The sequence below is a fragment of the Petaurus breviceps genome, unplaced genomic scaffold (genome assembly GCF_028583685.1).
Source record: "Petaurus breviceps papuanus isolate PSGF00001 unplaced genomic scaffold, PetGlider_PUasm1.0 90760, whole genome shotgun sequence".
Taxonomy (NCBI): domain Eukaryota; kingdom Metazoa; phylum Chordata; class Mammalia; order Diprotodontia; family Petauridae; genus Petaurus; species Petaurus breviceps.
Genome location: NW_027187338.1, coordinates 9,080,752 through 9,107,444, shown reverse-complemented (window position 1 = coordinate 9,107,444; position 26,693 = coordinate 9,080,752). Strand labels below are relative to the sequence as shown.

The window sequence follows — 26,693 nt, the reverse complement described above, 5'->3', positions numbered from 1 at the left end:
AGTAATTATTCAGCTGATTATACTTATATATAATGCACTTATTACTGTTTTTGAGCTAAAGGTTTGCATCACATCCTTAAAGATGATTATTTTTGGCTTTAAATGAAGAAACTATAAGAGAATGGATAGTTTTATTTTAATCTCCCCAAAGAGATTTATTAAGATTAGTGACTGTTATGATTTAAAAGCCTTTTTCTTTTAGCAGTATCCCAAAATGCATTGCACCTTTTGGGTCAGCAGATTAAACTGCCTATTTATGATAAGAACTTGGACTAGAACATTAGTTGAAACTATTTTTGCCTCAAGATAAAGGTGACTCAGGCTTAGTTCTTTTCAGACCCTACACTTGCTTGTTCTTGCCTTTTCAGCAGCTCAGAAAGCAGTTCCTGTTGTGTCTCCTGGAGCTGAAGGGAGCTTTCTAGACCAGTTTTGGGCATTTTGGTATCTGCTGTGTGCTCATAATCTAGGATGGCATTTGGTAGCCTGTGTTGGACTTAAAGGAGCAACCTTTGTAGTTGTTTCCAATCACCAATCCTCTCCCTAAGCTCACGAAAAAGGATTATAGCAATTTTGGGGCATCCAATGAGGGGAAGTATTAACACCATCCTGGAAATGAGAATTTAGAAAGCACTCTTGCAAGACTGGATAATGTATTTGCTTCTTTTTCTGTGATAATGGTCAGGGTCAGAATTTTACATTTTGGATGGCGGATCTAGAGAGCTTTCAGATATAAATAATGACATTTCAAACACAAAGATCTTTTGATATAACTTTAAATTTAGTGATTTTCTAAGAAGAAGTTGTAATAATGGAGAGATACTGTTATAGTACTTTGTTTACTAGGGAAAAAAGTGCTTCTTTAGTAAGCATGACAATCCTGTGTCTAAAAATCCTTTAATCCAAAAGATTTGTGGGTATTTACAAATGGGTTTCTTTTTGCAGGGCACCTGTGCTGGTTGCACTTGCTTTGATTGAATGTGGAATGAAATATGAAGATGCAGTTCAGTTTATACGACAGTAAGTATGGAATTGTGTGTTCAGTAAGCCTGTGGTACAAGGCATTATAGGAGACTCATAATGGTTTTCGTCTGCTGAGCAGATGATGAGCTAAGGAGAGGTGGAAGAGAGAAAGATTTCATTTACAGTACATATTAACTTGCTGTCTTTGGCCTAAAAAACCTATGACTGACAAAGAGAGACCCAGTACATTTCTCAGAGGCAACACTGTGCTGAGGATTTGTGGACTTCCTAATTTGTGTGGCAAATTCAGATGCTCACGTGGTCTGAATGAAGGGAAGCAGCATAGATAAGTAGTAAGGGTTATTCAGGCTCCAACAGGGCTTGTGATAACCTAGAAACTGACCCTAACTCTCAGTACCATTATGAATAAAAAAGAAACTATGTATGAAGAATTGTTTAATTTCTTTGTGATATTGTATTAATAGTCAACACCCAATTATTCATGCCCAAAGTTAGGGTGGTAACAATTTATAGATTATGTTAGCTAAGACCTAATGCTGGCCAGAAATGTTGGCAGCTACCATCATGGCCATTTTCAAAAGAGACACCCCCTCAGAAGAGCAGAACAGTCCCTTATAGAACCAAATCAAGGATCCTGAAATGTTTCTTAGTGTCTGCTGGATAAGACTCTTCTCAGAAGACACTCCCTATTCCTGTGTTGAAGCATGGCCCTTCCTTCCCCGTACTTCAATGTATGTTGCTCTTTGAAAAAAACACCCAGCATACCACTTCGTAAGCTGATGAAGTAACACATTACTCTCTTGGGCAGAAGTTATTCTCTTAAATGTCTTAAGATACGCCTTTCTGATCTTAGTGTAGCCATTTGTACAACACAGCCCACAGAGAATTGAGGGGAATTTTTCCACTCCTTCTACTGGAGGGGGACCACAATGTTTCATTGCAGCCCTTTTCTGTTTGAAGTGATGCCCCGTAAGAAAAGAGGTAGCTTTTAGGAGTCTTGAGTTTTAGGATGGACTTGGGCTGAAAACAGCAACCACAACGTATTTAGATTAATTAGCAAGGAGAATTTTGCATGCATTAAGTTTTGGTTCTTCTATTTTCAGAAAAAGAAGGGGAGCATTCAATTCCAAACAGCTGCTTTACCTTGAGAAGTACCGACCTAAGATGCGCTTACGCTTCAGAGATACCAATGGGCATTGCTGTGTTCAGTAGAGAAAAAGCTGAATTTGATTGTGGATTTTTGTTGTTGTTGTTGTTGTTTTTTGGTGGGGACTCTTGGTACCTGGAAATGTGAATCTGGAATCTAACTATGTCATCAAAGTAGTGATGGGAGTCAGTGCTCTTCAACCTCTGTCCTAATGTTTAAAAAAACAAAACAAAAAGAAAACCCTCTATAACGTGAATAACAAAAAGTTTAAAGAGAGGGGGAAAAAAGGATGAATTCAGTGAAGGATGATTTTCTCCCAATGTTGCAGTTTGAATTTCTGCCAGGAGTGAATCATTTCTAAACCTCCTGTATTTTTTTAACTTTTTTCAAAATGGGGTCTCTAAGGAAAACCAGCAGAACATTGGCCTGTGCAAAAACCATCTGTTTGGGGAACACACCTGACAGTTAGGCCTGGCCCATCCACCTCCCTGTGGCATTTCCTCTCTGGTTATCTTTCCCTTGCCCCCCTTTTGTGTGTGTGTGTCTGTGTGCTTGAGTGCATGTGTATGCGGACAGAGGCTAGGAGGAGCCCTGGTTGCTGTGGGTGTGTACAGTCTGACAGCCTTAAGCCCAACTGGGCACTTTTAGAAATAACAGTGGCATTTGTGTTCTGTGGCCCAGGGGATTGGTTCTTAGTCTTGAATAACAACGAAATGTTCTTTTTAGTCTTTCTTTTCTTTAAAATTCAACCTACCATTAGGCAGAGCAGCCGAGGAACCCTTTTTAGGGGGGGAGGGGTGGTTTGAAGGTTGGGTTTTTTTTTGTTTTGTGTTGGATTTTGTTTTTGTAATTGAGGTGGGGGTAGTATTAAGAGGAGTATATCTTCTGTTATGTGTGCATTCATACTTGTCCAAAGAACTTAGCTGAGAGATGAACTGTTTCCTCCTATTGCCTAAGTAAGAATATGGAGCAAAAGCTAAGTGGATTGTGGGAAGATGAACTTTTATTTACGAGGTGGGAGGAAAGGCCTCCCTCTTCCAGGTCAGACTGGTCCTCTTCCTTGAGAGGCCTTTCCAGGCAGGGAGTTAGCATACTTTTTTTCTACCCATTACAGACATGCCAGCTGTAGCCATCATTTAGATTTGGTGTCGGACAATGTCAGAGCCCACCAATGGTTTGAAATGCCTGTTTCAGGACTTGTTTGCATATTGTGGGTGAGTTTTCATGGATAGTCAGAGTAGACAGTCCACAATTGTGGGCTTGAGAATAAATAAATGCCTGGTGTGGGTATTCCCAAACTGGCCCTTGTGTACAGTTTCAGTTTAACCACTGATTGCCTTGTTCTTTTCTTACTCGATTCTTTTTTGAGATTAAAATCACTGGTTCAAAACCAACAATGCCTATTGAATATTTAGTCCACAGGCCATGGCAGGGTAGAGAAGAGACCTTGAATGAATTGGAGCCTAGAGAATCTGGAATGGGTTGCTCGTGGATCATTGTAGCATTATTTGCGCAGAGTACTTGCTGGGTTCCATATGCTAATCTAGACTTCCTGCTCCTTCCCAGGCAACATTTCTAGCCAGGCTGGTTTGATAGAATAGTGGGAGAGCCCTGATTAGGGCCCTTGTACTTTTTCACCCTAACATTGCATATGTAACATCGTTCCACTTCTGAGGCTTGAGATACGGGCTTAGGGTCACCTTGTCCTGCTGTGTCTTGCTGTGCAGAGCCAAAAACTTTTCATTTGTTTAGAGCAGCTGGGTCAGTGGGAATGGACTGGCCGGTACCTTGTCTCACACTGATACCTCAGATGCCGGCTATGTGAACTGCCTCTTTTCCTGTTCCCAGAGTTCTGTTTTGATTGTTAGCTAAATGCAAAACTGCAGATTATTCTCTTTCTCCCTTTCTCCTTTCCCCTGAAAACACAAAATAATGCATTTTAAATTGTTCCTAGGGTTTTAAAGTTTAAAAAAATGATGGTACTATCCAAAATTTATTTCAGAACATGCCAATAGATTCCTTTTAACATAGGCCTAAGATCAAAACAGCACCCCTCAAAACTCAGACAAGGCTGTCTATTTGCTCAAAGGTTATTTCATCAATACCATAATAAGCCTCTTGCCTTTGAAAAATTTATTTTCATTGTTGCTAAGAGGTAGGGCAGTATAGTGTCCAGCAATATCAGTGCCTACCTAGTTAGGAGAACATTCCTGGTTTTGTCTAATAAGAAAGGGTGTACAAGGCTATAGTCAATATTAGCCCTCTTTTTGTTTTGAACGACAGACTAATGTTAACTATTCTCAGAACTGGATTTTTTTTCGTGAAATTAAAAAAGTTTTTCTTTTGAATTTAATGAAGTATTGCTAGCTGAAGCCAGTTTGACATGGTAAGAGAGATGTCGGACTGATTGAGAGGTGTGCAACCTGATTCCAAACAAACTCTGAACCCTTTTAAAGAACAATAAAACATATTTTACATGCTCTTTGCCTGGCTTTGCATTTGTTCTTCCCTTGGGTTTGCTGTGATTTGTTATTCTGTAAGGGTTGTTATTTTAAAGGTTTGTTCTGGGCCCCAGGCTTTGAGTGAGTAGAGATGAGATGAGTTGAGAGCCTGGTAAGCATCACTAAGATGTCATGCAGCCCAGGTGTGAAATCTGGACAAGTCTAACTGGAGTTGGGATGCATCTGTCATTTTTTCTGGTTCAGCTCTTGGGCACAACATCTTACCTCACTATCTTAGAGAATTATTTCATAGATTTTTCACAAGCATGACTACTGTTCTTGAGCTCTCAAAGGACAGCGAGGCCCCAATAGGAATGTCAACTTTCCATGCCCAGTGGTTGGGGGTGGTAGGGAGGGTGGGTGGTGAGTGGTCCCTGTGGTTAGTGTAAATGGTTAGCTCCGTTAAATCCAGTCCTAGATTGGTTTTTTGTCCCATATCAACTTTTATAGGAGCTGATTAGATGAATGAAGTTATTTTATTCTCTGTTATGTTGTAACTTTTGGGTTACAGTCAGCTGGAGTATTGGTAGATAGACAAGATCACAGAATTCTTGAAGTTGGAAGGGATCAAGTCCAGTGCCCTTTCTCCAATTTTTTTTCACTTGAGATTTTTATTTAGCATACTGAAACCTTGGGAAAAGGATTCTTTTTCTGCCTTGCCTCCATAGCAGGGCAGGTGGGAGATTGGGGAAAGGTATAAATACTAGGTTCAGGAGGCCAAAGGGAAGACATATGGGCAAGGAGGCTTGTCTGATTCCAAGGATATTTTTCATGGAGGACACTCACCTGGGCACTACCTCAAGAGCATTAGGAACCCCTCACTGCTTCTTTTTCATTCCTGTTTCTCAGTACTGACATTTGTAGTCAGCTGGGCAAGAACTCTCCCAAAAGCAGGTGTCAACCCAGGCTGATTTTAGACAACACCATTTCTCAATAAAAATTTTCTTTGCCTTGAATTAAAATCAGTGTGCCTGTGACTTAGGCTCATTGGAACTTGCCCTCCTTGGTTTGAGGCAGAATATCTATTTACTTTTCCATATAACTCTTGGAGATATGTAGAGACAGGGCTTATATTATCTTCAAATTATCTCAAGATTTTTAATCCTTCAGAGCTTTCCATTTCCATCACTTTTGTGTCCCTTTCCTCTTATTTATGAGTATTCCTCCTATGTTACGCCCAGAATGGAGCTGAGCATTGCATTCCAGACATGGTCTGACCAGCGTAGATTTCCTGTGTCTAAATCTTGTGGCCATATCCATTGAGACCATGTGCCAATAGCAAGTTGCCTTTCCTCACTACCTTGGGAACCTGGAGATTGAGCGTAGCAGCAGACTATGTGGTAGATCTGCCTGGGCCATCATTTTTGAAGGGATGGCAAAAAAGGTTCTAGGACTCCTGCTGTTGCACTGGCCTTGAGTACCAATGTGCTAATTTGCATGCCGTTTTTAGTACAAGTTTTTGCTAATTGAGCTCCTTTGAAGAATCTAGTTAATTTCAATTGTGCAAATCAGCCACAATGAAGCCTGTGACTGGCACAAACTGGGGCATTGGTTTTTAACGGTTTGTATTTTAGAGTTGACATTGCATTGCTCCTGCCTAGTTTTGCACCCAGGCAGTATCACTCTAGTCCAGTTGGAAGAAATTTTCAAGTGGATTTTATCTGCAGTGCATTAATGCATGGCCTAAATTCCTGCAGAGGCATAAGATAACCAGTCTGGACGTGTCTTCCCAATCATAACTGGAGCCAGGCCACTGGTGCTTCAGTTCTACTCAGTGTAGATAAATGGCTTTTCAGAAAATGCTTTTCTAGTTAAACCCCATGACTTGTGTCTCAGAGAGCCACAAGTTCAGACTGCTTGTAATTAGCACATTTTCACCAAGCTTCAATAGTGCACACAAATGGGGATTTATTAATACGGGTGGGTTTAACTCTAATCTCCTTTTATAACAAAAGGTTCTATATTTTAAGATTCATGGGATCACTTAGAATCAGTCTGATTTTCAAAAGTGCAAAATAGTAATGCCTTTTAAAATCAGGAAATATGAAATGTGATCGCAGTAATGTGAAAAGCATCTGAAGCTATGCATGGGGAAACTGAAGGGTATTATGCAATTTAATGTGGATTAGCATACATAAATGTTTTCAATTAAAAATTATTCAGCTCTAGAACTGAAGAGTTGATCACAGCTGCATGAAAAATACCCATTAATCACCTAATGCTTTATGCAAATCGTTGTATTTGACTTTCATTTGGGTTTGCCATTAGCACCTGGAACCAGGAGATTGATAGCAGGTAAAATTTAATGGATATAGAAATTAGATATTTAAATTAAATTTGGGCTAATTTACAGTACTTCTATTCATTACTACAAGTTCTCTTGCAATCTGAAGACCCCCATCACATGGCAGAGAATGGAAAGAGGAAAGAGACTGCTTGACAGCTTCTCAGTGATGACTGACATTGGGAACAGCTTGGAAGATCTGAGCAGTGTAAGTGTTTGCCATGCAGGGAAATTGTCTACACAGTCCCACGTGTTTTGTGAGTCACTCTTAACCAAATGCCCAGTCTTTATGATTTCTTGATTTCTACCTTTCTCACTCTTTATCCTCCCTTCCTGAGGTGGCTACCCCACACTTACAAATATACTGTTTTTCTGTTCCCATCTGGACAGTTGTCCTTTGAGGAATATGATTCAAGTAGCTTTAGTGTTTCTGGGATGGCTGGTTCTTATCATGCAGCATCACTGTTCAACAGAGAACAAACATTTATTGATTACCTACTATGTGTAAAGCAATTCCGCTAACTTTGGGGAGATAAAGAATTTAGTTATGGCAAAACCCCTCTTCTCATGGAGCTTTCAGTACAGTAGAGAATAAAGATAAATTTACTGATAAATTATAGATAATTTCATAATTATTACAATTTTATAATGAAAAGAATTACAGATAAAATTATAATTTACAATAATATTCTAAATGCGTTAGAGAGGGGTGGTTTTCTTGGTGACCAGCCATCAGGGAAGTAAGATGATGGCAGCTGACTTGGACTATATGTGAGGTAGGAATTTAGCAGATAAAAGAGGGGGAAGGGAAGATCTCCCAGGCCCAGCGAACAGTGAGCAAAGGCCAGAGGCAGAAGTGGGCTGGATACTGTCCACTTCCGTGAAGAAGCCTATCTGCTGTTCATCCACATCTAGAATATGTATTAACTGAGTGAAACTGCTTAGACTGGTGTTCAGAGTGAGTCACTTGGTAAACAAGGTCAATTAGTGCTTGGTCATATGGAAAACTTGTAAGAGGAAACTCATTGATTGTTTTGAAAAAGACCTCAGAAATCATCCAGTCCTCTACCTCCCTTTTACAGAAAGGCTCCTGAGCCTCAGATAGGCCAGAAGGCTTGTCACAAGTTCCCACAGAGCCAAGACTGGGATCCAGATCTTCTGACTCCCATTGCATGAGTCCCATTTCTGTCACTGGTTTTCTAAATCATCTTAGTCACTTCCCCTCTCTGGGTAAGCTGCTTTTTGAGGTCCGTTTCACCTCTAAAGGTTTTTTCTGGTGCCGATGGTGCAGTGTGATCTCTGGACATAACTGGTCCTTGGTGGGGAGAAGGTGAGCAGACGTACTTGTTTTTCTTCATTCCGCACAGTATGTGCTAGACTGTTGAAAGACCAGGGCAATTTAGTGAAAAGAATGCGGGACTGAGTTAGATTTGGATGGGACCTGACCCTGGGCCAGGCCCCCTAACCTCCGGCATGACCATGGCACCTTCCTGACAGGATTTTGTGAGATGTAGAGCATGCGTAAAAATGCTTTGCAAACCATTGAGCATTTTGTAAAGATTAGGAGATAGGGTTTTTGTTTTTGGTTGGTTGACTGTGCAAGTTAGATTTTGATCTTTTGGGGAAGTCCTGGCCTAAGAGTTTCTGTCCACCCTCACATTGCAGTCATTGAAGAGCCAAATATCGGAGGGGGCACGATTCTGCTAACACCAAAGCCTTCCTGAACTTCCACATTTCTACCTTAGGTTAGTAGGAGCAATTGGCTCTCTGGTTGGCACTGTTCAGGAGGGTGCCCTGACTCCTGACCCCAGGCTGAGTTATATTAAAGTACTAGCTTGGTACTTCCTAGGCTGGCCTCTGCTTACCCACTATCCCAAAAATATAGAGGCTTTTAAGCAATCAGGAAAGTCTGATGTAACTGGCAACAAAAGTAGTCTGCTCAAAACAGCTCCTCTGACCATGTTGACCCCCCTCCTTGGGTTCTCCACATAAGGGGTCCAGGAGACAAAGGTGAGTTTTGTGTGTCTGCTGCAGAGACCAGGGCCTGCTTATTCACTGCTGGTACATAGACCTCCATATCTTCTAGAGATTGGGCCCTAGGGGAAGGCCTACTGTCTTTATTGGTGTAAAAATGAGACCATCCTGCAGATATCCGGGTGTCAGCTGGGCTTTCTGCCAGGCCTGGCAGTCTGCAGAGCTGGCAGCGGTAGGAGGCAGGCTCCCCAAGACCATTAGAATTCAGAAAATACTGATTAAACACCCGCTCTGAGCAAGGCTGGGGAGTAAGTGCTGGCGATACCACGGTAGACACCAAAAAGGCCCTTTTTATTCTAAACAGACTTTCATGCTCATCTCTGCTCTCTTCAGTCCTGCATACACTGTAAGATTTACCATCCTTATCCATGGATTTAATCATGTCATTCCTCTGCTCAAAAATCTTCAGAGGCCCCGAATTAAAGTTCATCCTTCTAGGGGGCAAAGTGGGTAGAGCACTGGACCTGGAGCAGGGAACACTTAAATCCAGCTTCAACCTCAGACACTCAATAGCTGTGTTACCCTGAGTAAGTCACTTCACCTCTGCCTCAGTTTCCTCCTCTATAAAATGGGGATAATGATAGCATTCACCTCCAGGATTTTTATGAAGGTCATATGAGATAATTGTAAAGTGCTTTGTAAATGATAAAGCACCATATAAAAGCTAGCTATCGTTGTTATTGTTAGTACTAGTACTTACTATTATTACTCAAGACCTTCCCTTATTTGGAAGTGTTCTTTTTCTGTATTATCTGACAGGCATACTCTAGACAAATTAGACAATTTGTCCTTGGCTGTACATTCCCCCTCTATGCTTTCTGATCTCCGTGTCTTTGCTTCTATGTCTATATCTGAAATTTTCCTCCTTTGTTACTTCTGTCGAATGCCAAGCCATCCTTTGAACCTCTGGCTCGAGTGGCATCTCTTCCAGGAAGCCTTCCTTCCTCCCTTCAGTTAGGAATGACTTCTCTCTCCCACTTTGCAGATATCTGGCATGTACCTTTCTGATTCACTTAGGATGCATAATTTTGTATTAAAGTTCCTTTTGCCACCTCTTCCATGAAATTTCCTGAGCATCCCTCCTCTGCCCCTCCCTGACATGCCCTGTAATGCAGTATGTGATAGTTACTTGTGTCTTATCCCCCAAATAAGCTGCAAGCTGCTCGGGAGAGGGCATTGGGCTTTTAAAAAAACTGTCTCTCTCCAGCTCCCAGCACAGTGCCCCCTGCATGTAAGGGAAGGCATTAGTACTTTTTTTTTTGGTCGTATTGTATTTGTGTATGTGCTGAATCGTCCTGATAGCCTGTGAATTCCAGGAGGGCAGAAACTGTTTAACTAAACTTTGAACTTGTCCGTATGCCTCCAGCAGGGCTTTAGATACAGTAGGTTCTTAACAAATTTTTGGTGCAGGAAAAGGAAGCAACTGCCCATTTTGACTCTGCTTTGTCCCCCCTCCAGGGCAGGAAGGTCCTCAGAGCTTCACTTACTACCTCCCCTCCAGCTGTGTTAAAACTCTAGGCCTCACCCTCTGTGGATGCCCATACTAACTCAGATTCACTGGACACATACCAAACTTGCTACAAGTCCTTGAATAACTTTTCTAGAGTCCTTCCTGCTACCAACCACATTGTGGGAGCTTCTGGTGAAATACAAAGAAATACAGGAGATAGCTCTTTCTCTGGTACCTTTGGGAGAGCTCATAGTCCATAAATTCTTAAGTTGTTAGACCTAGAACAGCCTTGAGAGATCACATAGGCCACCCCTTCTCATTTTACAGATTGGTACTGGGGTTGGAGGGGAGGCAAGAAAACACACTGAGAGCCAGAGAGGGGGAAAACAGACATTTGTTAAATGCTTAATAAGGGTGCCATGCACCCTGTATTAATATTCTAAAACTAAATGCTTTGTAAATGTTACCTCCTGATCCTCACAACAACCGTTTGAGATATTATATTATTGTTGGGGAAAGTGAGGCAAAGAGGTTAAGTGACTTGCCCAGGGTCACACAGCTAGGAAGTAGCTGAGGTTTGATTTGAATTCATGTCTTCTTGATGCCCTGCCTAGTGCTCTATCCACTGTACCACCCAGCTGTCAAAGTGATTTACCCACATAGAAAGTTTGTGGCAAGGGTGGATGGAACTTGGACCCAGATATCCCTAATTCTCTTTCTGGAGTTCTTTCAACTAGTTTTGGGAGATAAAACATAAAACTCTGTACCTCTGGTCTTACCTTCAAACCTATAATATTTTAGTTCCTTTGCCTGTCTGTTCTAGTCAGGTGCTTCCCACTGCGGATCAATGTCCCTGATAACCTGACCCCTCCCTATTGACTGATGGCAACTCAAATTACACCCCTTCATGAATGACCCTTGAACATTCTCTGCCTCTCACTTTAATCATACCAATCTTCCTCTCTATAATGATCTTCAAATACTAAAATCCTACCCATCTTAAAATTTTTTTTTTAGAAATTTAATCCTTGAACTTGTTCTGTCAAATAAAATGAAATCATTAAGTTCTTCAGGCTGTAAGTTTTCATTAAGATTCTACGAAATCAGATCTCTTTTGATGGATCCATGATTCCAGATATCTGGGCACTTCCTCCACTCTTACTGATCACATCTCTCTTGTGCCTGATTATCCTATATGATTTTTGTCCATGCCCTTCTGCAACATTTTTTTAATGTTTTGTTGATACTTTAAAAAAATATCATCGTTGTTTCCCGCTGTTCCCCCCTGCCTTTCGCCGCCATACATCCTCCCCCCATCCCCACGCCAGATAAGTACAATTAATCAAAAGAAATCCACACACTGACCTTATCTGACAACGTGCATCTCAGGCCACATCTATTGTACATTACCTCTTTGTATCTGTGGGGTCTTTCTTTCCATCTTTGACCTTGGAGGGTCTGATTACTAGTTAATGTCTTTTTTTGTATAATTTCAAATTATCCCTAAACTCCATCAAAAGTGTGCCTATTATGTTCTCAGAATTTACTGTTTCCATCTTTGCCAATCTGATTGGTATGAAGTGAAATCTCAGGGCTGTTTTAATTTTCATTTTTCTTATTATATATTTTCATTATTCTTTACTAAGATTGTTGATAGTTTGCACCTCTGTTTTATTTATTTATTGCCTTTTTTTTTTTGGAGGGGGAAGGCAGGGCAGTTGGAGTTAAGTGACTTGCCCAAGGTCACATGGCTAATATACATCTCTTTTTAAAAACCACCTGCTGGGGCAGCTAGGTGTCGCAGTGAATAGAACACCAGCCCTGAAGTCAAGAGGACCTGAGTTCAAATTTGACCTCAGACGCTTGACACTTAACTAGCTGTGTGATCTTGGGCAAGTCACTTAACCCCAACTGTCTTGCCTTCCCCCCTCAGAAAACAAAGAAAACTTGCTCATATGCTTTGAATTCTAATTCTTAGGGGGTTCAAGCCCTTGTTCTTCTATATTCATATCAATTCCTAGTATATGTTAAATATGAGGCATTTATCAAAGATATTTCCCTCAATTTTTTGTCCAGTTAATTGTTTATATTTTTGTTTTAGCTACATTCTGTTCATTCAGAAGCTTTTTCATTTTTTTAATGGTCAATTGCCTTTTTTTTTTTTTTAATCATATTATCACCTTAATCCCTTGGTTAGTTAAGAATTCTTCCTATAGCCATGGTCATACAGGTTATTGCCTTCCATTTTCTAATTTTTTTATGATGTGATAGATAATATATCCATTTGGAATTTTATGTGATGTTTTAAGGCAGTGGTGTCAAACTCAGATAGCAGTGGGGCCCACTAATCTGTAGATAAAGATCCCTTATTGATTGAATTTTGAATTTAATATTATCTATGTTTTATTGTTAAGCTGGTTTGAGCTATGTGTTTGACACCTTTGCTCTAAGTTATTGACCTAAATCTTCTTTGTACCAAATTACTTTCTGTATTTTCAGCAGTTTTTGCTGAATAGGGAATTTTTATTCTAGTAGTTGGTATCCTTGGGCTTATCAAATGCTAAACTACTGTGTTTTATTGCTTCTAGGTCATATTTACATAGTTTATTTCATTAATCACCTTTTCTCTATTGTTTGTCCATTACCAAATAGTTTTGACAGTTTATACATTATAGAGGTAGTTCAAGATGTGGTAATGGTAGGTTCCCTTTATCCCTGCTTTTTTGTTATTTCCCTTGAAATTCTTTTCCTTTTGTTCCTCCAGGTGAAATTTATTATTTTGTCCAGATCTATAAACCAACCCTTTCATTGGTATAACACTAAATCTGTAAATTAGGGTAGGTAGTTTGTTATATTTATTATTTTTGTTCCTACCCATCCTTTTAAGCCTACCTCCTGTGAAGATTCATTCCAGCCTATTCTGATCTCTCCTCCTCATCCTCCAGATACCTATATAACACTTACAGTCTCTATCATCCATCTGACACTTTGCACAGACTGCCTCCTTAGTTTTAGTGGAGCAGGACGAGCAGTGGACTTAATGAGAAGACGGCCCTGCTACTTTGTCCCTGGACAAGTCACTTCTTTCTCTGGGCAGATACACCACCAACTTCACAGGGTTGTGTTGGGGGAGGAGGGGAAAGAAAGGGCCTAGGTAAATGTGAGTTCTACCTTAGCATGCTAAGTATTCAATGCAGATTTGATTTATTTTAAACAGTTTGAGCAACAATAATAATAGCTAGCATTTATATAAGCACTTTAAGCTCTATATATGTTTACAGAATGCATAAGGAAATACCAAAGTGCCAAGGTTTAGGGAGTTAACAGAGCAGAGGGGCTATTTCTGTGCCCTCTCCAGGCCATGCTGCCTACCTTATCTTCCCTAGATACAGGCCCACCATATGCCTCATGACTGTCTCATGCAGCACCTCTCCCCACTGCTTTCCAGCTGTTGCTTCCCTACGTACATTGTCTTCCTCTCTTCAAATATTAGCTCCTTAAAGTCAGAGATGACTGGCTAACTTTGTACTTACATCTCCAGCTCTTAGCACAGTGCCTGGCATGTAATAAGTGATCAATAAATGGCTGAAAAGGCATTTTATTCTTTGATTCAAATTTATAGGTGATAGTTAGTCTTTGTCTTTTTTCAAGGGCCAGCTCAGGTTTCCACCTCATCCATGAAACCTCCTGGGACTTTCTTTTTTGTCTATGTTTGTGTACATAGCATGTTGCCTCACACCTAGGCATATAGTCGTTGTCCTTCGGTGTTCAAAGAGGCCCTAAATGACCTCACTATATTGGGATCAAGGACAGTGTGTCTTACCATTTGATCAGACCAATATGAGCTCAGAACGTTCTATGACAGATTGGGTACAAATAGTATACATGACATTTGGAATGGATTCTCTAAATTTGCTTGTACTCACATTTCTTTTGATTACATAGGTATGTAACATGTGGTCAAATGAATTAAATGAGTCCTAAGTTTGTAGTCAGGGTTTTATTTCTGCCTCTGGTAATCCCTGTATTACTTTAGGCAATTTTTTTTCCCTCTTTGGGTCTTTTTCCTCACCTGTAAAATGGGAGAAGGTTGAACTTTACATTACTTAGGAGGCCTTCCAGGTCTGAATGTTTGCTTATTCTGGAGCTTGTCCTGCCTTAGAGGGTGATTGGATACATTCAGACCACTTTTGTAAACACATCCTTGTATTTGTTTCTGATTGAATTTTTATTAATGTTGATTATAGTGGTACTACCAGAGCTGTGGCTCACCTGGTTTTTTCTTTAGACATCAGTACTTTGGAAATACAGTAGAACCTTGGTTTACGAATTTAATTTGTTCCGAGATTCTGTACATCATGCAATTTTTTCGCATTGCAAAGCAAATTTTCCCATAGGAAATAATGTAAAGTCAGATGATCAGTATCACATCTCCAAACATATTAATATAAAATAATTATTTATAATTTTAAGTAAGTTTTTGTCCCTAATGCACCTGAAAAACAATAGCAATGATTAATTCACAATATAAACCTAAAATAAAACAAATTAACCTGCACTTTACCTTTGAGAAGAGTCATGGCTGGTGTGAGGTAGATGGGAGGGAGGAGGAGGAGGAAGGGTCATTGCTGGGAAGAAGAATCTGCTTCCATGAGAACATGGGGGATTTCAGTGTTGGGAGTGTTCTCTCTTATGTTGCTTTCACTAAAAATAAGACTAACACTACGGCCTTCACTTATTTTTCGTTTTTTAGACTCACTTTAATGTTTAGACTCACTGTTTTTTTTTTCTTTATGTTTGCTTCTGACTAGGAATCTAATGGCACTTGTTTTTGATGTTGTTTTCAGAATGTCACCGAAATGTGACAGTCCATTATCATTAAAAATATTCATGACTCTCATTGCTACAGCCTTATTTGGGGGATGTTTGCGAACAAGATTTTGCCCTTTTCCCCATATCTGATAAACCTCCCTAATCTCACCTGACATGAGGGATTCCTCCGACTGTTCGACTTCCCCCTCAGTGAGACATCCTCCACACCTCTCACCGTTGCTCCTCATGCGGATGGGTCCATCAGTTCTTCCGTTGTCAGTTCTTGGCCATGTTGTGGATCACAGTCACTACCATACACTTTTATGCAAAGTACTACCGTACGTATGCAAACACACATGAACACACTTGTTATGGATGGCACTATTAAGAGTGAGCGATGCTGCCTTCACGAAGGGTCGACCCCAAATGAGGCCAATTGGGTGGTATGCCGACCTGAGGTTCCTTTGTTTGACATATGAAAGCAAAAAAAAAAATCCATTGCCCTAGTTGAGTGTCATCCCTTCACGAGCCATTCAAGTCCAAACATGGTGCTCATGCTGCGAATTTTTGTTTGTCCTTCAAGAAGACCAAATTTTGCAAACAATTTTTCCTTGTCCAGTGAAGCATGCATAAACCAGGTTACTCGTAAATCGAGGTTCCACTGTATCTTGGGTTCTTGCTCACTTGTTTCACTGTCCCAATTGTCCTGCCAAAATCAAGAGAGCTGTGAGAGAGCTCTATTGAAATGAATGGGATGGAATAAGCATTTATTATGTGCCTGCTATTACCAAGCATGTGCTAAATGTTTTACAAATATTGTCTCATTTAATAACTGATATCTAGCCACCCCTGAGATGGGATTGGGACTGGGCTGGGGGGAGATAGTTCTGTCCCTTTCCTGATGGCTGGATACCCTTCAACATGAAGGTTCAGACCCAGGCTCTAGGTTTGCTCTGTTTTCTGTGGCTGGACAAAAGGGCTAGTTGGTACTGATGGTCTAGAAAGGTAACATGAAATTCAATTCCCTTATGTAAGATCCTAAACTTGGGTTAAATGCACAAATTCTGCATGGAGGAATTATGGATAGATAGCTCACCTGGCAAAAAAATTTTCGGGGGTTTAGTAGGTTGCAAATTCAGTAAGAAACAACAACCAGAAAAACTAATGATCTCAGGCTGTACTGAGAAGAACACGATGTCTTTTGCCCTAGTTAGCCCTTCACATCTGAAGTAATGGTGTCAAATTCTGGGCAAAGAGCTTTAGGAAAGACACAAGCTGGAGCAGGTCTAGAGGAGAGTGACCAAGATGGTGAGGAAGCTTGAGAACCATGTTGGCTATGAGGAGCAGTTGAAGGAACTGGGTATGTCTGTCTGACTTGGAGAAGAAAGAAAAGAGATTCTGTCTCGGGAGAACATGGTAGCTGTCTTCAGACATCTGAAGGGCTGCTGCTGTGGGGAAGAGAAGGTAGATCTGTGTTGTTTGGCCTCAGAGGGCAGAAGCAGGAGTGTTGCTGAAACTTGTAGAGAGGGAGATTTCAGCTTGATGTCAAGAAAACCTCAAATCAAAGCTATCTAAAAGTGGACCAGTTGACCTCAGGGGAGATAGAGGGAGAGCCCTATCCATGGAGATCACCAAGCAGAGGCTGTCAGGCAGCTGGCAGATAAGATACCTGTGTCACGTAGATGATGAATGTCCACCTCCTGGAGTCTGTGACCACAGGCAGAGATGGGGCAGGTAGCAGGTTCTGCCTTCATGGTTTTCATGGACAATCTCAGCTGCATTCTGGAACCTTCTGGAGGCTGACACCATTGCCTCCCTCTGCCTGGGCCCAGAGACAACCAGCCATCATTGATCTGTGAAACCCATCCTGTTCTCAGTCAGTGGCTGATGTCAGGCTCACCTCAGGCAGAGAGGAGAGAGCTGTGAGGAAAGCAAAGATGTTTTTTTTTTTTTCAGCCTGTTGTGCTCACTGTGACCTCTTCTAAGTCACAATCTGTCAGGCTGTCTCCCATGAGAAAATAAGTCCTTCTGAGTAGAGATTGTTTGATTCTTTGTATTTATATCCCCAGCACCTAGCACAATGTTGATTGATTCCCAGATCAGGAATCAGCTGGTCAAAGATCTCTCATTTTCTAGACCTTCTTAGGGAGGTCACATGAGGCCCAAGTTTATGGGGAGAGTTGGGTAACCTAGGGGTTGGGGAGCTGAGGACTGTGGTGCCTTGAGAGTGAGTTTCCCCAACACCACAGCTGACATCCATGTGGGTGGATCATGGGCTCATCCAAAGAGCAGAAGGGTTTGTTCCCCAGCTTGAGGAGTGAGTAGTCTACAGTCACAGAATCTTGGAGTTAGAGGAGGCCTCAGAGAACGTCCAAAGCCCCTATACCTCTGAAGGTCTTCTCTGTGACCTTCTCCACAGTAGTTATCCAGTCTTTGCTTGAAGACCTCCAGCATGGGAGGACCCATTGGTGGGTAACTCCAGTTACTGGGAACATGTTTCTTACATCAAGGCCAAATCTGCTCAGCAATTTCTGCCCATTCTTCCTCGTTCTGTCCCTGGGGAGAGGCAGAACAAATCTTATCTATTCCAAAGTTTTTCCGAATACTTGAAGACAGCTCTCACTCCTCCCTAAATCTCCAGATTAAACACTAAAGGCTCCGTTAGCCGATCTCCGTGGCACTATCTCAGGGTCCTTCCCCATCCTGGTTGTCTCTCTCTGGATACTCTCCAGCTTGTTAATGTCCTTCCTAAAATGTGACGTCCAGAAGAGAATGAACACGGTGCTGTGCTGTAGAAGTCTGACCAGGGGCACGGCACATAAAGACTCTCCTCTTCCTAGACATCCTTAGTATTAATGACCACAATAGCACACATTTATAGAGTGCTTTGAGGGCTACAAAGTCTTCCATGTGCATTATCTCATTTGAGGCTCTCAGTAGTCCTATCTATTATGTACAGTGTAAGTAATTTTATAATCTCCGTTTTAGAGATCATATCATGATAAAGAACCTCAATGATCATCTCATCTGACCCCTTCATTTCACTAGGGAAGACAGCAAGGTCCAGAGGGTTTAAGTGACTTGTCTAAGGTCATGTGAGGTAATAAATTGTCAGGTTGTTAGGTGGCATAGTGGAGTCAGGAAAGCCCAAGTTCAAACTGCACCTCAGACACTTAGTAGCTGTGTGACCCTGAACAAGTCACATAGCCTCTCTGTGCTTCAGTTTCCTCACCTGTAAAAAGAAGGTAGACTTACTAGCCTCTGGAGGGCCAGCTCAGATCTGAGCCCCTGTGATCTAAGACCAGTGCTTTTTCCACTATAGTAAGAAACCGAGGTTCAAAATAGATGACGTGATGTGTCAGGAAGACCTAGGTTCAAGTTCACTCTAGGATAGGAGACTGGAGGTGTGGCTGAGCCTCTCTGTGCCCTGAGCAACTCTCTTAAGTTGCAGACCAGTTGCCAATCTACCTTGATGGAAAGGATTTCCTCACTAGAGATTCTGTATCTCAAAGACCTTAGGACTTAATGATGGAGGCAAGACTGATGACCACGGTTAGAAAGAAGAGTGAACAAGAAAGTTAATATGGATATAGATAGATGCCTGTATCACAGGTTGTGGTTTGTCCTTCATTCTCAAAGAGGACCATGACATCAGGGAGGTGATGCCACGACATGCAAGTGAATTGGATTACAGCGAGGGAGGGCTGTGCAGGGTCACCATCCTCACTTTCTCCTCAGGAGCCATCTGGGTTCAGTGGCCAGATATGGATCAGGACAACTGGAGATGGCCCAGGATGCTTTGGAGGACCTTGGCCTTTTTAAGCTAAGGTCTTTCAGAGTTCTCACTTTGACCAAGGCAATACCCATTCAGTGATTAGGGGTGTTTAAGAAGTGAGCCAAGGGATGGCCCTGTAAATCCACCCCCTGCCCCCAATCAACCTGGGAGGGTTTCTCTTATTTTTTTTTTAATATCTCTCTCCATCTATAGATAGAACTGTATCTAGATAGATATAGATATCTACATCAATAGATATAGCTCTATCTACCTATAAACTTTATCTTTCTCATGATTCTAGGTCTTGCCTCATCAATTAGATCCTAAGCACCTTTGGGGGCGGGGAGTCAGACTCTCAGAACCCTGAACCTTTAGAGTTACTTAATGCCTTCTTGCCAGGCCAAGGTTAGATGGATATAGTGGTTTTTAGTCTCATAAATAGCTCTTACAACTTGATCACTAACTACCCACACTTCCCCTACCTATATCTATATCCATTTATCTGTCCATCCATCCAAGTGACCTACCAGGTGGGACCTGCTGGACTTTTTTTAGCTCTACTGTTGTGTGCAAAGTCCTATATTGGACATTGGGGGAGATACAAAGCTTAGGCAAAACAAGGTCCTTGCCTTTGTGGAGTTTACAGTCAAATGCTGTGCCCTTCTGCCTGGCCATAAAAGGCAGAACTCTGGGGTGTTCTGTTGAAGAAAAGCCTACTTTTACTCAGGGAAAGGAAAAAAATTTTAATAATTAAGTGTGGAACAAGTGGTGGCAGGAGATACAAGAGGTACAGTAGGAAAAGTATGTGATTTGGAGTCAGGAGACCAGGTTCAAATCTCAGCTGTCCCATTGGCTAATTGTGTGACCTTGGCCTTTGGTTTCCTCATCTACTCCAGCTCTAAATTTATGATTTTAGTATTACATGGCTTCAGTATTTCAACAGATTCATGATTCTATGATTTCATCATGGTGGGTAGTCCCTCTACTTGATCATGCATCATGCATAACCCATCCATTAGTAGATGGTTTTTATGAGTGGCAGTGACCAAAAAATAAATTCTCCCATGATTAGGTGCCTGGTGATGAGCCTTTTCAAACTAGACTGGTTCTCAAATGACATAGTTGTAAGTCTGTTGCTGGGCTTACACTTGAAACCTTTCTAACCTGGTTAGATCCATCTAGCTCTACTGGCATAGCCTCAGAGAAGCCTAGGTTACCGCCATACTGCAGGTGTGTAGACATCAGAGAACAATCATAGAAAGAAGAGGCCTTTGTTACTGACAGAAGAAAGTGCTAAATTATGCAAGAGGCCCAAAGCACAAGAGACACTGGAGAAAGAACGAAGTCATTATGGAAGGCCTCACCATGGATTTGCAGCTCGAGCGTGGCCTTAGGGATATGATTTGGAGAGGGAAAATGGGTGTTTCAGGTTGTGGTTTGGGGTAGATAGGGTACATGAGTAAGTGTAGGGAAGGAGAGTTGAGCCTGTTATAGTTGGGGAATGCTGAGAAAGCTGAACTGCCTAGAGTGAAGGCAGGATAGAGGAGGGCATAAGGAAATAGACAAATATGTTAAGTTTAGAACAGGGGTTCTTAAACCATATTTTCATGTCATAGGCCCTTTGACAATCTGCTTAACCCCTGCTCAGAATGTTTTAAAATACATGAAAAAAAATAGAATTATGAAGAAAACCAGTTCTATTGAAATTGTTCTGAAAATGATTAAAAATAACAATTTCATAGACCTGAGGTTAAGAACCTCTGACTACAATTAAAAGTGGTTTTTGTTTTTGTTTTAACAATAGTGGGAGCTGAAGGGGTTTTTAGGAATTACCTAGTTCAATGCCATAATTTTACATGAGGAAACAGGACCAAGGCCATATGTTTTTTTTTTATTTTTCAAATGCTTTATTAACTTCTGATTTACATCGTTCATTTCTGCCAGATTTTGAGTTATACATTTTCTCCCCGTTTTCCCCCTACCCACTGCCCCAAAATAGCAGTCCCACAGGATATCCCCTCCTCCAATCTGCTCTCTCCCATATTTTCTCCCTTACCCCTTTCGACTTTTCCAGTGGATCTCTATGCCTCAGTGCCTTATTTCCCAATTACATGTAAAATAGTATTAATAATAGTATATATACATTTGAATATTTGATTTTAAAACTTTGAATTCCAGATTCATTCCCTTCCTCCCTTGTCACCCACCCTTACTGGGAAGATAAGCAGTTCAGTATAGGTTGTACATGTGTGGCTAATGCAAAACAATAACATAGTAGATATATTGTAAAAGACTGACTATATTTCCTTCCCTCCTATCCCACCTCCCACTTATTCTATTCTCTACTTTGATCCCGTCCCTTTTCAAAAGTGGGTGCTTCCAACTTCCCTCCCCCCCAGCCTGTCCTCCCTTCCATCATCCCCCCTCTCATCCCCTTTCCCCCCTACTCTCCTGGAGAGTGAGATACCCTATTTAGTGTGTATTTCATTCCCTCCTCAAGCCAAATTCAATGGGAATAAGGTTGACCCATTCCCTTTTGCCTTCCTACTCTTCCCCTCCATTGTAACCATTTTCCCTTGCCTCTTCTGTATGAGATAGTTTACCCCATTCTGTCTCTCCCCACCTCCTCTCATTATATTTCTCTCTCACCTCTTAATTTCACCTTTTAAGTATCATCCCTTCCTGTTAAATTGGTCCTGTGCCCTCTATCTATGTATACCTGTAAACATATATACACACATTCACATATGTATTCATATGCATCCATATACCCTCATATATAGACATATATATTTCTGTTCCCTTCAACTGCTGAGAAAAGTTTCCTAAGTTACAATTATTGTTTTTCCATGTAGGAATGTTAATAGTTCAACTTTGATAAGTTCCTTATGATTTCTTTTCCCTGTTTACCTTCTCATGCTTCTCTTGCTTCTTGTATCTGAATGTCAGATTTTCTATTCAATTCTGGTTTTTTCAGCAAGAATGCTTGAAAGTCCTCTATTCCACTGAATATTTTCCCCTGAAACATGATACTCATATTGCTGGGTAGGTGACTCTTGGTTTTAATCCCAGCTCCTTTGACTTCTGGAATATCATATTCCAAGCTCTTCGATCCCTCAGTGTAGAAGCTGCCAGATCCTGGGTTATCCTGATTGTGTTTCCACAATATTAAAATTGTTTCTTCCTGGCTGCTTGTAATATTCTCTCCTTAATCTGGGAATTCTGGAACCTGGCTATAATATTCCTAGGAGTTTTCTTTTTGGGATCTTTTTTAGGAGGTGATCGGTGGATTCTTTCAACCTCTGTTTTGCCCTCTGGTTCGAAAACATCAAGGCAGTTTTTTCTTTGAGAACTTCCTGGAGGATGATTTCTAGGTTCTTACTTTGATCATGGCTTTCAGGTAGTCCAATAATTTATAAATGATCTTTCCTGGATCTATTTTCCAGGTCAGTGGTTTTTCCCATGAGATATTTCACATTGCCTTCTATTCTTTCATTTGTTTGGATCTCTTTAAGAGCATCTTGATTTCTCATAAAGTCATTAGCTTCCATTTGCTCCAGTCTAATTCTGAAGCAATGATTCTCCTCATTGAGCTTTTGAGATTCTTTTTCCAGCTGGAAAATTCAGCTTTTTAAGGCATTCTTCTCCTCATTGCCTTTTTGAGCCTCTTTTGCCATTTGAGTTAGTCTATTTTTTAAGGTGCTATTTTCCTCAGTCAGGCTATTGACTCTCATTTCATAATTTTCTTTCATCGTTCTCATTTCCCTTCCATTTTTTCCTCCACTTCTCTTATCTGCTTCTTAAGGTCCTCTATGGCCTATAACCAGCTCATATTTTCCTTTGAAGCTTTTGGTGCAGGAGTTCTGACTTCACTGTCTTCCTCCTGTTCCATGCTTTGCTCCTTTTTGTCCCCAAAATAGGAATCTAATGTTGGAATCTTCTGTCTGCTTTATTTCCTTTGCCTGGTCACGTCACCCCTAAGTCACTTGACCCCTGGGCTTTTTGCTACAGTAGAACTCTGCCACCAGACAGGGGAGCTTTCGTCCCAAACGATGGGATTTTCTCAGCTGCCGGAGGTATTAGGTGGGTGCCCTCTCTGAGGTCTCCACACACTCTGGCAAGCTGGACACACACCCCAGGACCTCCACCCTAGACTGCAATCCAGATCCAAGAAGGTTAAAGGAAGAGTGATAACCCCTCAGACTGGTGTTTGGTCCCCCTACACTCTACAGGCCAGGAGCTGAAGCTGCCACGTGGAGCTGCCTGGCTGTACCAGAGTCTTAGCGGCTTCTTGCCCCGGGGGGCAAAAGCCACGCACTCCACTTACTGGGTCCCAAAGTCCAGACTTCACTGACCTCTCACTTTGTCCTTCGCATCTATGTGTTGATAAATCTGGAAATGGCCACAGCTGCTGCTGATCTGGAGTCCCTCTGGCTGGTGGCTGGTCAGGCCCTCCCTGGGGCTAAAGCCTTGGTGTGGGGCTGTGCTCGGCTCCCAGAGCACTGTGCTGGCCAATTCCTGCCGGCCTGCTGGGCTGTCCTCAGTGGGAGGTTAGCTTCTCTGTGTCATTTTGTGGGTTCTGCAGCTCCAAAGTTTGTTCAGAGTCCCCTTTTTACGTGGATTGGGGAAGGTGGAAGCCGGAGCAGCAGGGTGGTCCTGCTTCTACTCCGCCATCTTGCGGCCATATGGTTTTAAGTAGGGTTAGGGTTCAAACCTGTTTCCAAATCTGATGTTCTTCAACACACTGCAGCCGAGAAGCTTGGCAAGGTAGTGTGATATTGGGGAACCTGGTTGTTGTCTGCCTCCCAGGACTGTGGGAAAGAAAGTACTTTGTAAAGTTTCAACTTAGAAATGGGAGGAGCATGTCACCAATCTGTGGGAGATTTGTTCTTGGGTCTTCAGGTGAGGTGGGCAGAACGTCCTGGGAGAGTACTTCTCAGTTCCCAGGTAAAGGGATAATTTGGCATCTCCTTCAGATGGCAGGCCCTTTTAGGATCAGGGCAGGAAGGTACCAAAGCTGCCTGCCTTGTTCTATATACTCAGTCTCTGGAGGCTTGATGCCAGGGACAAAATTGTGGCACTTTGGTGGTAGGAGGGCTACAGTTTGGGTCCAAATGAGAGTTTTGGGTGTGGGCCAACCACAGGATATGGCTCTTGGTAAAATGAACTACTGGACTCAGTTTCCCTTGGTGCTGAAAGGGATACTGGTCAGGCTTCTGGACATCCACTTATTTTCTGCTTTGTTCCAGTTCTCAGTTCAATTAAAAATGTTAGCCAGCTGCTACATGCCTGGTCTTCCTTAACCCTTTATTTCCCTTTTTGAAACTTTGCTAGTTTTCTGAATTCTTGCAGCTCTTAGCCCTACCTCACCTTTTTGTTGCCCCCTCCCCTCTCTTATTGTCTCTTCTCTGTCTTTCTGTCTCTGTGTCTCTGTCTCTGTCTCTCTCTGTCTCTCTGTCTCTGTCTCTGTCTCTGTCTCTCTCTCTCTCTCTCTCTCTCTCTCTCTCTCTCTCTCTCTCTCTCTCTCTCTCTCTCTCTCTCTCTCTCTCTCTCTCTCTCTCTCTCTTTCTCTTTCTCTCTGTCTTCCTTTTTTTTTTTGGGTGGTGGTGGTAGATTTCTCTTTTCTAGGTTTCCTACTCCACAGCCTGACCTTGTGTTTTTCCCTCAGGGCCTGGGCTCAACAACTCTCTGCTTCAATGAACATTTTCCAAATCTTCCAAGGCCATTATGGAAAGGAACCAAACCAATGCCTTCTGCACCTGATGAGGAAGAAATGGAATCAATTTTCTTCTGCCTCAAACTTTGAACGTTGAAAAGCAAACGCAGAAGGCAGATTGAACAGGGGTCTAATTGTGTGAGAAAGCTCAATAGTGTTTTATTTCAGGAGCTTCTGCTGAGATGGAATTGCTTTGTAATTTTAAATTCTTATAAGGTTCAGATAGACGCATCTGTTGTGAGCTAAGGGGCTGACCTGTTATGCCCTGTAGAGAGAATTGGTGTGTGCAAAGGGCAAGTAGGAGACTCTTCATTGCTCCCTCTGCTTCCTGTTCTTGGAACTGGGGGGCATGCCATCAGAAGACCCTGAATGTTAATGGCTAAGGAGGCTGCATTAAAGCTCCGGGGATCCAGGATTGTTTCCTTTTGTCATCATCATTAGAGCCAGAACCAGGAAAAAGACCAAACCCACTCTGCTGGCCCTGCTTTAGTTATAACCAATACCTTGTTCTGGGAGACATAAATAAATAAATAAATAAACCAAACGGTACACACACTTGCTCTGAGGGCACTGAGCTGTTGAAAGAGAAGTTGATTTATTAGGAAAAGTGGTTTATCCAATGTCAGAATGGTGCCTGTTAAACAGGTTGGGTTTTTTTTTCTCCCTGTCTAATGCATTTTCTTACGTTTTCCTCCGGCCTTCTGTTCCTAGCAGATCAATACCCTGCAAACTGCTCAAATGAATTTCTGTCTCCCATCTCCATCGCTGCTCCATTGTGCTTGCTGGAGCATCCAGACCCAACATCTGATGTTTCCCTGCCTACGGTTTCGGGTGGGTGGAAAGGATGGCCTCCTCTCTTCTAGGGCCTCATTACTGGGTGAGCAGCTCTCAGTTGTCCACATCTTTACTCACATGGCCTGTTTCTTATATTTGAGAGCACTGTCTTAAGCACATATTACCTTAAGCACATCTCACCCTGCACCACACACACACACACACACACACACACACCTGCTGAAATTCTGCCTATCCTAAATGCTGCCTCCTCTGTTACCCTTTCCATAACCACCTGCCACAACTCTCATATTGTATATTGTACCTTTTATACCCTTCACATTCTGTCCTGCATTACAAAGCAGTATGGTCATTTCTCCATCATCTCCCTATGCAGGAGATCAAAGGTGTACTGGTATATTGGAGAATATGGTTATTTTATGCTTTTCTTAGAGTCAACACTTATGTCCCAGTTTGCATCTATTTATCTCATCTGATCCTCCCATGAGCCCTGTGAAGCCGCTAATATAGGTATTATTATCTTGGCTTTATAGATAAGGAAGCTGGCTAAGAGATGATGACTCGCTCAAGGTCACACATCTAGGAATGGGCAGAATTGGGATCTGATGCCAAGCCTCTCCCGACTCCAAATCCAGTGCTCTGCATTATATCATAATGGGATGTAGAGGTGTTTTCTAAAAGATTGTCTTATTAGTCCTGGGGGCTATTGATAGTTACTGAGGACTTAGGAGCCAGGGAGTGGCTTCATGAAAGCCGTGTTTTAAGAAAATTAATCTGGCTCTTTGCCAATAGAATTCTCCTCTAATGCCTCTGGTGTGGAGGTGACCCTGGTTTCTTAAAGACTCTGCCAACAGAGTATAGGCTTTGGCAGGTCTTACCAAGCTGGAAAGCCTTCTAATATAAGAACTGGTAATAAACTGGGCAACATTTTTCTTCCATCTCTATACATTTGTGCAGGCTGTCCTCCTCCCTGAAATAGGCTCTTTCATCTTCCGTGAAGGCTCAGCTAAGGTTCTTCCTCCACTACAAACCTACCCTAAATCTACCACCCTACCACCTAGCTGAAAATTCTCTCCCTCCTCTTGTTTTCCATAAGGTCTGCACAGGTATTATTATCTTGACTTTATAGATGAGGAAGCTGTCTAAGAGATGATGTGACTTGCTCAAGGACCTGCTCACACATCTAGGAAGGGGCAGT

General features: G+C 41.9%; 3 protein-coding genes across 4 annotated transcripts in view; 1 reads left to right on the top strand and 2 right to left on the bottom strand.

Annotated features, from left to right (window-relative positions):
* PTP4A2 (protein tyrosine phosphatase 4A2) overlaps positions 1-4,608 on the top strand; it is a 38,592-nt gene extending 33,984 nt beyond the window's left edge. For both annotated transcript variants that reach the window (XM_069068043.1, XM_069068042.1), the window contains exons 5-6: positions 943-1,017; positions 2,085-4,608. In XM_069068043.1, the coding sequence (XP_068924144.1) occupies positions 943-1,017; positions 2,085-2,193 (184 nt within the window). In that variant the 3' untranslated portion in view covers positions 2,194-4,608. The remainder of the gene's footprint in view (positions 1-942; positions 1,018-2,084) is intronic.
* Positions 1-26,693, bottom strand: part of KPNA6 (karyopherin subunit alpha 6) — a 387,231-nt gene that overhangs the window by 281,958 nt on the left and 78,580 nt on the right. The window lies entirely within an intron of this gene.
* TMEM39B (transmembrane protein 39B) overlaps positions 1-26,693 on the bottom strand; it is a 319,933-nt gene that overhangs the window by 214,660 nt on the left and 78,580 nt on the right. The window lies entirely within an intron of this gene.